The sequence below is a fragment of the Typopeltis vanoorti genome, chromosome 9 (genome assembly GCF_054136105.1).
Source record: "Typopeltis vanoorti isolate ZY-2024b chromosome 9, IOZ_Tvanoo_1.0, whole genome shotgun sequence".
Classification (NCBI taxonomy): domain Eukaryota; kingdom Metazoa; phylum Arthropoda; class Arachnida; order Uropygi; family Thelyphonidae; genus Typopeltis; species Typopeltis vanoorti.
Window position 1 is genome coordinate 16,075,430 of NC_143557.1, and position 12,639 is coordinate 16,088,068.

The window sequence follows — 12,639 nt, forward strand, 5'->3', positions numbered from 1 at the left end:
TTTAAATTATCGATGGTTAAGTCTCCTTGCTATAATGGTGTTGGTAATCTTAATTACCAATTCCATAATTTTACCAATTTTTTCTGCAAATGTTTGTGCACAAAGTGCTTCCTGGTGGAGTATAAAATAGAAAGTAATCACTTCATGATTAATTTTTCCTTTTAAAATTGAAACAAAACCCTTTTTCGCTGCCATCATACTTTTTGCACCATCGGTTGCAATTGATACAATTTTATTGAGAGGGGTATGATTTTTTTCCATGCATTCAAGGATGACATTTACTATATCCTCTTCACGTGTTTGGCCCTTGAGTGGCAATAATCCCAGAAGTTCTTCTCTCGGACCCTCAGATGATACATATTGCACAAAAAGGGAAACTTGGGCTGTGTCCTTGATGTTGCAAGACTCATCTACCGCAATTGATAAAACTGAAGCTAATTTAACATCTTCGATTTGTTGGTTGGTCACATTTGAGGCCCTATTAGCAGCCCTATCTGCTACTGTTTTTGGCAGATAATGGTATGTTTTTAATTTTATTTAAAATCTCTGCTTTGCTTTTGAAATCCTGAAAAAGTTCTTCAGATGCATTAACAAAGCAACATTTTATGTATTCACCATCTGTGAATGGTTTTCCTCTCTTAGCGATCTCCTGACTCACTACAAAGCTTGCAATATTAACATCATTCGCAGACTCTCTCCAATAATTAAATACAGAACTTGATTTTTCAACATTTTTCTGAAGTTCTTCAACTGCTCTCTTTCTCGTGTAACGACAGGATATTTTCTGGCAAATGTGGCATATGACAGAAGATTCAGTCCATTCAGTTTTAAAGTCATGATGCTCATCTTGTTTTTCTTAGTTTTTTCTTCATAGCCATGTTGAAAAGCACCCTAAACAATATATAAAAATATAAAAAGAAAATAAAAATAACTAAGTGATTATTCAAAATAATAAATGACAATAATTCAAAAATATAATAAAAATAAATCTCACCAGTAACACATTTTATTGTAACAGTTGCATGTGAAATTAAACATGCCGTGGTAAATCGCGACTGTCAATGTATCTAAATATAATAAAACCAATATATATATATATATATATTTATTTAAAATAATTGCCTTTATAATAATAATTGCCAGGTTGCCTTTATCACCTTAATGTAGTTTCTGGATGCACCCAGCCAAAAGAGAATACTAAGTTGCAGAAACAGCAAAGCGACACGGACTCCGCTTTCACATTTTGCCATTTCCAACATTGCCTTGCCCAGTAGAGGACGCCCGTGCGCTAACTTATTAGTCACTTTGTTGCTCTACAAATGACCTCAGATGTCGAGGCACCCTAAAACCTAATCCTAATTAGTCACTTTGTTTGGCTGCCCTGCCTACCATGTGCTCAACCATCCCCTCCACTCCCTCTGTATACCCCCCTCCCTGACATCGCACATCTTAGTGCCACGAAGTTTTGCAAGACCTATAAAACTAATAGGTTGCGAGACCTATAAAACTAATTTTATAAATGAAACTATAAATAGTTTCATTTATAAAATTTTTAAAGGATTTTATTCACATGTACGTACCAAAAGAGCTGCATGTGGCTTGTGAGCCACAGTTTGCCGACCCTTGGGTTAGTGCATCATCCCACGTATGTCATGGTCTTTTTCCCACATTTTTTTGTTTCTAACATTAGTTTCACTAATCCATTATCTATCCTTCTGTTTAAGTGATTACATTACATTAGAGTAATTTTGCTTAGACATGAAGAAGATTTATAACAGCAAGATCCTTTCTTATATTTTCACTTTTAATACAGTTCAAATTCATTTATATCATTGATTTTAATACCAGTAATGGTGGGGAGGGAAGATGGTTCATGATAAAAAAAGTTTACAGTGATTTGAAATAGTTACTACCTCCTAGTGTTAAGCCAGATAAAAAATGAATATCCCATTGAAATGAAAAAAATGGATACAAAATTTTGAAAATAATCAAAGAAACAGCCTTCAGCTGTAAACTGTAGAATAATCAAATATATGAATGTCATTAGGGAGAATGTAAAAAGTCTTGTGAAAGAAAAAAGAACAAATCTTGGAGACAGCAGCAAAATCTGAAGAAACTGTTCTTTATGAATTCTCGTAGACAAGCTTATACATTGGTTATGCATTACTAAATCACTTAAGGAATTGACAACATACATAAGAATATAAATTAAATTACACTTTAATAAATATTTCTGATATTTCGGCAACGTCACGTTGCCATCTTCAAAAGGAACTTACAAAAAAGGCACGTGCACGTAGGCACTACAACACAGTAACTGAGAATGAAGCTATTGTTCTCCTAAAAGTCCTGATGGTGCCCCCTAGCCGGCTATGTAGGTGTTCTTGGCCATTGGACTGAAGGTCTGCTGATGTATGCCTCCCGAATTTGGGGCATTCTCATGCAGCCAAATTTGTTGAGGTTTGGAGAGTTTCTTAGGGCTGAGGCTGATTCCATGAATAGTCTTTCGAATTTGAACTTGCTACGGTGTGTTACTGTAGCTTTCTTCCACTGTATTCTATGGCTTGTATCCAGAGCATGGTCTGCAAGACCAGAATGGCCGTACTTGTGAAACTGGATGTAGTCCTTGTGTTCCGAAATTATGATATTCACTGTCCTGCCTGTTTGGCCAAAGTAAGATAGTTTACAGTTGCAAGGGACCTGGTATACACCAGGTAGGTCTAGGGGAAGTGGTTGGTCTTTAGTGGAGCGGATAAGGGATGCCAATTTTTTGTATGGTCTGTAACAGGAGGTCAAGTCATGTTTTTTTAAGATCTTGGTAATTTTTTCCGAGCTGCCTCGGAATTAGAGTAATCCTTGTTGCGAAGGGGGGAGGGGGGTTGTGGTTTGTTGGTTTCAATATTTTTTGGACTTTTTTGGGGGGGGGGTAGCCATTGACTGAGAAAGTGTTGAGGATGTGATTTAGTTCAGTGTTTAGGGCCTTGTCATTAGAACAGATTAGTTTAGCCCTATTGTATAATGTTTTCACCACTCCATATTGCTGTGAGGGGGGAGGGTAGGATTGTTGGTGAATGTACCTGCCTGTATGGTAGGGTTTTCTATAAACTGAGAAAACCAAGGTTCCATCAGGCTGGCGGGTGACTTGTGTGTCTAGGAAAAGGAGGCTGTTGTTTTCCTCTTTTTCCAGAGTGAACTTGATTCTGGGGTGTTGGTTGTTTAAGTGTGTTAAGAAAGAGAGGAGTGTATCAGAGCCATGTGGCCAAATAGCGAACACATCATCAATGTAGCGAAGCCATATGGTTGATTTTTGTGGGGCAGAGGCTAATGCTTTTTCTTCGAAGGTCTCCATAAAGAAATTACCCAAGAGTTGGGAGAGTGGTGAACCCATGGCTGTCCCCTCTATTTGTTTGTAGAATTTTCCCTGCCAAACAAAATAGCCTGAGTTCATTGTGAACTGAAATAGGGCTGAGATATCGGGAGAAAATTTAGCTTGGATTAGCTTTAAAGTTTCCTTGAGTGGGACATTTGTGAATAAGGAGGAGACGTCAAAGCTGACCATTATGTCAGTATGTTGGAGTGTAAGGTTTTCTATGCTGGCTTTGAAGTGGGCTGAGTTTTTTGTGTGATGGTGTGTTGCCAGTATAGTGTGTCAGTGCTGTGGCCAAATGTTTAGCTAATTTGTATGTGGGGGAATCAGTGCCATCCACTATGGGACATAATGGCACATTTTCTTTATGAATTTTTGGGAGTCCATAAATATGGGGGGGGGGGGTATAGAGTTAAACGGTTTTAATCTGTTAGTAACTTCTACAGGCCAAGAAGTGACTTTCTTAAGGAGCCTGTGAAGTTTTCTGATTTGTGAGTTGGTGGGATTGTATTTGATAGGGAGGTGAGTAGCCCAATCTAATAGAAGAGCATTAAGCTTACCTGTGTAGTCCTTTTGGTTAAGTACTACAGTTGCATTTCCCTTATTCGCTTTGGTGAGTTACTGTGTTGTAGTGCCTATGTGCACATGCCTTCTTTGTAAGTTCCTTTTGAAGATTGCAATGTGACGTTGCCAAAATATTGGAAATATTTATTAAAGTGTAATTTAATTTATATTCTTATGTACGTTGTCAATTCCGCAAGCACGCAAATAATTCAGACAAGACATCTTATGGACTATTTTTGATATGGTTCAATTGGCCTTGGTTGTCTCTAGAATGATTGGCATAGAGAGGTCCTGCTGAGCAGTCAGTCATATCTTTGAGGAATATTGCAGCTGTGCCATATGGATATCAGAAAGGTAGAAGGACATAGATGGTGCTCATTAGCCTTGGTGAGCGACAAGAAGGCCAGACTGCTATTTCAGAAGGTGAAAGTTTGCATTTTGTCCTGTCAGAGTCAGATTTTTTTTTTTTTCAGTATTGTCATCTGAATGCAAAGTTGCTGGTTTCTGAATTGAAAAATAGCCTTCCCCCCCCCCTCTGCTTTGATATGCATATGTTATAGAACCAAGGTTTGGGTAGTGTTTGAGGATTTGAATAGGGTGTGGATGGGCTGGGGAGATGAAGAAGGTCCTCTCTGTGTCAAGGGTTATTTCAGTTATTCATTTCAGAACAGGTGTTTAGATTTGACAAGCTCATTTGGTACTATTATAGTGCAAAAGATATGAGACTAACAATGATTTGATAAAGGACTTAGTAATGTAAAGTCCATAAACTTTCTTTGGAAAAGCAGCATATGTTGTTGAGACTGTTAGCATGATTCCTTTCTAATAGAAGCAGTTTTAAATATGAACATCTTTTCCAAAGAAAGTTATTAAGGGTACTATCACCTAGAGGCATAGTGGATATTTCTTCCATCTAGGGCAGATATGCTTCATTGTCCTAATTTAAAGCTAAATCTCATTATGAAAAATCATTATCTGAAACTGTTATTTCTTTTAAATATGCATAAAGATAATTATTTATTGGTTCTGATGAACTCAGTATATTTATAAACACATGTTGTATGCTTGTGTTGTGACTGCAGTTCAGGGCTGCAGAATTACCATTCTGAATGTCCCCTGCCATTGTAAATGGGGTGGCAAAGGATATGTGTAAGTATTTTCCTTGTTTAAGAAAAAAAAAAAAAAGGGACTTTATAAGAATCTCAAGCTTTGCATTTGTATCATTTATAATTATTGCAATAAAATAGCTGCATGTGTAACTGTTTTATTGTGATAATTATAAATGATAGCAAAGGAATCTTTTACAGTTTCTGTAATATGCCTCATTCATCTGGTCTGAAATGACAAATTAGATTCTAATGATTTCTTTGTGCATCATATTAAAGAATAAATTTGATATTGAGATATAGATGCTTCCTCTTGATGTATGTTTTATTTATTTTTTTATTTTTACTCTGATGATTAATTCAGAGAGCATGAAGATACATAACGTATTTATTGTTCATCGTTTTTATGCATTTTGCTTAAATGTTATCAGATAAAAAGGATAATGAAGCTCCATTAGTTAATGAACTACATTCTTTGGCAGGCCATATCTCCAGCATTAGATCTTTATCAAGTTGTCTTATAGATGATGACTATTCAAAAAATAATCATTTGTTGGTCACAGCAGGTGGTAAAGCTCAGATAATATTGTGGAAAGTATTCACATTCAATAGTAAGAAAATTAAAATCATTCTGAAGTTGTTTTGTTATTTTGTAGTTATATATATAATGCTAGGTTACACATTGATATACATCCAAAAATAACTTTCTGATATGCATTATTTGGTTTTAGTGATGATTTGAACTTCATACCTTAACATTAGTATTAAAAATCAAAATCATTTTATATCCATTATTTGCAATATTACTGAATACCTAAGCATTAATCCCCTCCCAACAATTCATTATTCCAAACTGTCTGCCTAATGCCTCCTGCTCAGAGTGAGTGGGAGTCATTTTCAAAAGGAGTAAGTTCATGATATTTACTTCTTTCCTGATAATTTTGTGATGGCCATTTGATATTATGTAGCAGGAATTTTTATCATATCCTACTAACTTGAAAATTGGTAATGATATTGCAACTTAGTAAGAATTATCATCTATTTATTATCAAAACTTTTAGTTCTTATTAGGCAGTATTAACTGTTTCTTTTAGAATCCGAAAAATCACAGACTCAAGACCAAATACAAAATACACACATTTAATAAAACAAAAACAATATATACACTTCAAATAAAATTACACAACTATCTACAAAATTAACTGGATCCAAGGCCTTTTAAAATAAACTTACACTTTAGAGATCACTCATTCTCTGACTCATTATAATAAATTTAGTTTAATCCTTTATCCAAGTGTAATTAAACAAAGTTTGTGCCTGAAGTATCTTCAGGACTGAGGCAACTTGTAGTATAAGTGGACCAAGCTCTCATCACTCCTTGTCTCAGTATCTCCCATAATGCAAAGCACATCTCCTTGCAGACATGTATAATGCTATGGATTAAGGGAAGGGCCACTACCCAGACCGGTTTCGACCTTTATTGAGGTCTCGTCAGTGGGAACCACTCACCAAGGAGATGTGTTTTGCATTATGGGAGATACTGAGACAAGGAGTGATGAGAGCTTGGTCCACCGTTACTACTAGTTGCCTCAGTCGTGAAGATACTTCAGGTGCAAACTTTGTTTGCTTACACTTGGATAAAGGATTAAACTAAATTTATTATAGTCTAACCAAGTGGAAAATAAACTTCCAACGTCTTTCTCTAAATCCAGAGTAATTTACTAATAAGGTGGTACACCTTTTGGCAACTCATATAAGTAAATATGACCTCTCCATTGCTTCTGCCTTAGTATCACCACTTCTGGGTCTGGCTCCCACTGACGAGATCTCAATAAATGTTGAAACCGGTCTGGGTAGTAGCCCTTCCCTTAATCCATAGCATTATACATGCCCGCAAGGAGATGTGCTTTGCATTATGGGAGATACTGAGACAAAGAGTGATAAGAGCTTTGTCCAACTTTACTACGAGTTGCCTCAGTCCTGAAGATACTTCAAGCACAAACGTTGTTTGCTTACATTTGGATAAAGGATTAAACTAAATTTATTATAGTCTAACCAAGTGGAAAATAAACTTCCAACATCTCTGACTCATTCTATTACTGGTTTAACATATACTTAATCATGTCTACTAGACTAAACACCTTGTTTACACTATAACAAAATGTTCATAGTTAGTTTCTTTGTTAAGGCCTTTTTCCGAAGATATAAGATTCTCTTTTTCTTTTTCCATAGAATCCTTTCTCATCACCCTTATGTAGCACACATTATTCCTCCTGACACTTAAGTAAGATATTCTAAATTCACCGAAGTATAAGTACTCTTACCTCATGCAGTTCAATTTTTGTACCAGCAAAAAAGTTTTTTCTACTGCTTTATCTAAGTTGCTAAATTCCGTCTCCTTTTCCAGTAGAAATAACAGATAGATCTGGCGTCCTTAAAATAGATGAAATTTTCAATCAGCGTTTTCTCGAACATTCCTATAGGATGTCAATCGCAATATTTTCTTTTATTTACCAATACTTATTTACAGTTTTAACTCCTCCACTTTAAAGGTTCACAATTCTACGATTCCTTTTTCGGAATCTTCTATTAATATGCCCCCGACTGTCACATAAAAACTTTATTTTCTAAGAACAAAATTTTGCCGGCCTGCGTTCTTAAACTTCTATTAGCTCTCTCTCTTGTTTATCCTCTGTTCTTTGATTCCAAACGCTCTCTTGTTGGTTCTGTTACCTCGATACTGAACGTGCAGAGAGCGCATTCAGTATCAAGGTCAAGCATGTGCACTCCATGAAAGTGGCAAGCAAGAAGTTATGTATAATGGCTGACGTGTCGTCTCTGTTAGCATTACGAGAATGTCTTTACAAAACACAGCGCTTAATAATTTTAAACCAAAATAAAATTTTTGAAAGTAACACAACTATCCATATCCAGTAAGTGTGTGTGTGTATATATATATATATATATATTTTTTTTTTTTTTTTTTTTAATGCTTCACATTTCATTTTGACAAAATAACATCAATAACGTGCACATCGCAAGTGCCAACAATACGTATTATGAAACCAAAACTAATAATGTACTAACATAAACAATTTGTAAAAATATTCATAATTTTAAATTATGACTGTTTTTACTTTAGATACTCTGAAGGAAAAAAAAATGTTTTTGATACATATTGTTATACACTCGTCTTGGTCACACAGTAACTAAATATTATCATATCTTTCTTTTAAAACAGTCACTTGTACACCATGAAAAGAAACTGGACTTCACATTCTTCCTAACCACATCCTTACTTAGTTTCCAGAGATGACTCCAATATCTATGAGTTGTAGAATCTCACTTCTTTCTATAATGTAAGATCCCTTTACCAACTTACATGTTTCTATCATGTCTCCTCTCCTCCATGTATTACTTGCACTCTGAAGAGCACATTCCCTCAGTCTGTCTCATATGACCAATAGGTGATCTCATCTTGGTTACCCTCTCCTGGATCTTTTTATTTATCTTCTCATCTACTCTGACCATATCTGACTATATCTGAGCACAACATGTGGTCTTATTAAAGCCTTCTACAGCTAAAGAACATCTTCCTTATTCTAAGTTAGTGACCTCTTCAACATTGCAATTATCCAATATCATGTCATCAGCAGCATTGCAGTGAGACCCCTAAACTTAAACTCTGTCTATCATTACAACTGGTCTCTAGCTGCTGAATAGTTTTGCAAATTACCATTAATATACTATTCTGCTTGCAACATCCTCTATCCAAAATGCCATTGCCATTTATCCATAAAACACCTGTTTGTTAGGGTCACTGCAAAAAATTATTGAAAATATCCCTTATCACCATTCCTAACTTTCAATCATCAGCAAGTAATTGTATATTACTATCAAGACCAACCCCACTATCATTAATATACCAGTTAAAGAACAATTGCCCAACCACAAGAACCCTTTGGTACCCCATGGTTAACCCCTCCTTCTTAAGAGACTGCACTTCCATATACGTTACTTTCTGATACCTGCCAGTCTTCCACTTTCTTATTCATGTCTCATACATATTTGGATCTATGGTCAGTGTTTGATGGAAATTGTACAAATAAGGATTTGTACAATGTTGAGCATGCTGAAGTACAAATTCAAGCAGTTATAGTAGAAGCAGGTGAGTTTGTGTAAAGGCATCCATGATGCAAGTGATTGTGAGAATGACCAAGAATCTGTTCTCTAAAGCTAAAATATTGAATAGGGTAGTCAATTCAGAAAGTAAAGGTGGATTAGAGCTTAAAGAGATGCTGCACTTTCTATATGCTAATGCTAGAAGTATCAGGAACAAGGAGGAGAAGTTTCTGGCATTGGTTAGTGTAACCTTGCCAAAAGTTATAGGCATTAGTGAAACTTGGCTAACAGCAGATGATGTTGTTACAGAAATAGAATATGAAAGGTTTAGTATTTTCAGGGAAGATACAGAATATAGGATTGGGGAATGGTTCTGTTGATGATAACAGATGAATTGCAGACAAAAAGAATAGCAGATAGGTGGGAGGGTGGTTGTTCATTTGAAGCAGTCCGGTGTGAGATCAAGGCCATTTAGATAAAATATACAGTTGGTTGTTGCTATAGGCCAGGGAATTCCATGGATGATCCAGAAGATATGCATCGGCAAATTACTAGAATGAATACAGGTCGTGTGATTATTATTATGGGGGACTTCAACCATGAAGATATACACCAGAAGAAAGAAAGATCACATGGCAAGAAGAAAATGGAATTTATATACTTACTAAGAGATAATATTTATATACTTACTAAGAGAGCCTGTGTAGCTCAGTGGATGTGGCGTTTACACACCACGGCGCTTGGCCGCACGAAGGAAGACTTCGTTTCGAGTCTAGTCGGCGACTAGAGGAAATTTTTCTAAGCCTTTTTTCTACCGGTTCCTGAGTTAGTCGATCTCTGGCACGGGCAAGCGGGTTTTTCCTCCCGGAAACTCGGGTTTTTCGTCCCGTAAACTCAAGAAAATCGACCGTAGAACCCACATTATTTCAGACATTAAATATATTGTGTTAGGGTTAGAGACCACGAGATGGCGGCACATTTGAGCCGTCTCTCTTCACTGAGTACCACTTAATTAGTGATAGCCTTGGGCCAGCTATCTCTGATTGGTACCAGTGGAGATTGAACTGCCCACTCAGTCTCCAAAAGTTAGATAGGGCTAAATGGCCTCGCCTACTCCCCGTATACGGGAATAAAAAGGCGTTAGATGATTTTTTTTTTTTTTAACTAAGAGATAATTACTGAAGGCAGCATGTGATGGAAGGGACTAGGGGTGTGAGAGTATTGGACCTGGTCATAGAAGAGGCATCCATGACCAAGCAGTGGCCATGCATTCTTGACTTTGGAGATTGTGAAACATGAGGAATATTCTGTCAAGAAGGAGTACATGTGGAACTACAAGGCAGGTAATTATGACATGCTTTGGAAGAAGCTTAAATCTGTACAATGGCATAAAACACTACAGGATAAGGATGTTAGTAATGCATGGAAGATAGTTAAGGGGCATTTAGAGGAAACGATATTAAATTGTGTACCTAATATAAGGGGGAGTAATCAGGTAGGGATTAGATGGATGAGTAATATCAATAAGCATGAGCTGAAGAAAAAGAAAACTGTGGAGGGTGTATAAGGAGAAATGTGACAGCAAACTGTTGAACAGTATAAGGCTCAGGCAAGAAAAGTGACCAGCATAGCAAGTAAGGCAAATCAAATTATGAGAAGAATCTAGCTGAGCAGGCAGGCCAAAGGAAATCCCAAAAAGTTCTTTCGTTATGTGACAAGTAAGAGGGAGAATGATTATTGAAGAGTAACCCTAATAGTGATCATGAGGAGACAGAAGCGGATAAAACAATTGTGTTACTGAGTGACCACTTTGCAAGAGTATATCATCCTAGTGAGGTTACTGCTTTAACATATGTGACAGATATTAATGTGAGAACAGAGATGGATGAGGAGTTTCTTAGGATATTGTAGAATCTCAATGTAAATACATCTGTGGAATTAGATGGAATATCAGCTCGGGCTTTGCGAGAATGTGCAAGGGAACTGGCATTGCCTCTGACTAGGGTCTTTAATTTAAGTCTCAGCTCTGGTAGAGTTCCAACGGAGTGGAAAGAGCGCAAAATAATTCTCTTGCATAAGGGAGGTTCTAAGACTGCAGTAACAAATTATAAATTAATCACTGTCTCAGGCATGGAGGTAAAAGTACTGGAAAAATTGGTCAAAAAGAGAATTCAAGAATGGATGGATAAAATTATGATACTGAATGAGAGGCAACATGGCTTTGTGAAGGGTCGGTAATGCCTTAGTAATTTACTAACTTTTTATAATATAGTAACAGCAGAGTTGGATAAAGGAAATGGCTACACAATGATTCTGCTGGATTTCACAAAGGCACTTGACAGAATACTGCATAGATCTCTGTTATGCAAATTAGAACAAATGAAGATGGATATAGCATGGGTTATGAGGATTAGAGGGTGGCTGCTGTACAGATAACAGGAAGTTATATACATAGTAGCAGAATTCATACTAAAGCTGAAAGCTAGTGGTATGTAATGTTCAGTGCTGGCACCACTGCTGTTTAATTTGTACATAAATGATATAGGAATAACCGTAAAGAAAATATTCATTTGTTTATGGATATGCAAAATTAGGTGGAGGATAATTTAAATGAGCTGTCAGTATGGGCAAAAGATAATGGGTTGCAGTTTAATGTGGAGAAATGTAAAGTTATGCATTTTGGGATAAATAAGTTATTAGCTCTGTACCATTGATGGAACTATATTCCAGGAAATAGTTGAAGCTAGAGATTTACAGGTGGTGGTAAACAGAGAGATAAGTTTAGAGGACATATTGCTAAGGTAGCCCATAAGATTACTTGTAGAGATATGGAAGTTGTTATTCCTCTTTATAAGGCCTTGATTTGTCCGCATCTGGATTACTGTGCTCAAGTCTGGTACCCTGGGTTTCTTGGAGATCAGGAAATGGTGGAGAGGATTCAGTGGCGAGTGACCAAGATGGTGAGTGGACTGTTCCCTATAAGGATAGATTTGAGGATGTGTTGATTGCAGAAGTTGGTTGATAGACAAAAAAGAGGGGATATGATAAAAACATTTAAGTTACTTAAAAGGTTTTAAAAAAAGGATTCATGTAGGGGAAATGCTTGAGCACTTGGCCAAAGGGGCCAGAACATCTTTATTCAACTTCCATCGTTGGAAGTTGAATAAAGGTGTGGTTAGTAGGGGTGTCATGACTTGCTTTTTTGCTTGGAAGTTGTGAATGAGTGGAATGGATTGCTGGGGGTCAGTTGTGAGTGCTATATCTATTAATGGGTTCATAGGTATGATAGATTGTGTGGATAGTTTGGTTCTCCCATGATGAGTCTTCCGACTCCGTGGAGGTACCCATACTATAATAATAATAATAATAGAAGGATTTATTCTAGCAGCTCAAGATCCATCATTGTAAACTAATACAATGGGGGGGGGGGGAATTGGAACATCAATAATAACAGCAAAAATTCAGATTGTGCTATCAGAA

The 12,639-nt window shown here is 36.5% G+C and overlaps 1 protein-coding gene across 1 annotated transcript in view; it reads left to right on the plus strand.

Moving 5' to 3' along the window:
- Positions 1-12,639, plus strand: part of LOC150102899 (tRNA (34-2'-O)-methyltransferase regulator WDR6) — a 624,232-nt gene that overhangs the window by 450,223 nt on the left and 161,370 nt on the right. The window contains exon 19 of the mRNA XM_090398196.1: positions 5,469-5,648. Within this exon, the coding sequence (XP_090254322.1) occupies positions 5,469-5,648 (180 nt within the window). The remainder of the gene's footprint in view (positions 1-5,468; positions 5,649-12,639) is intronic.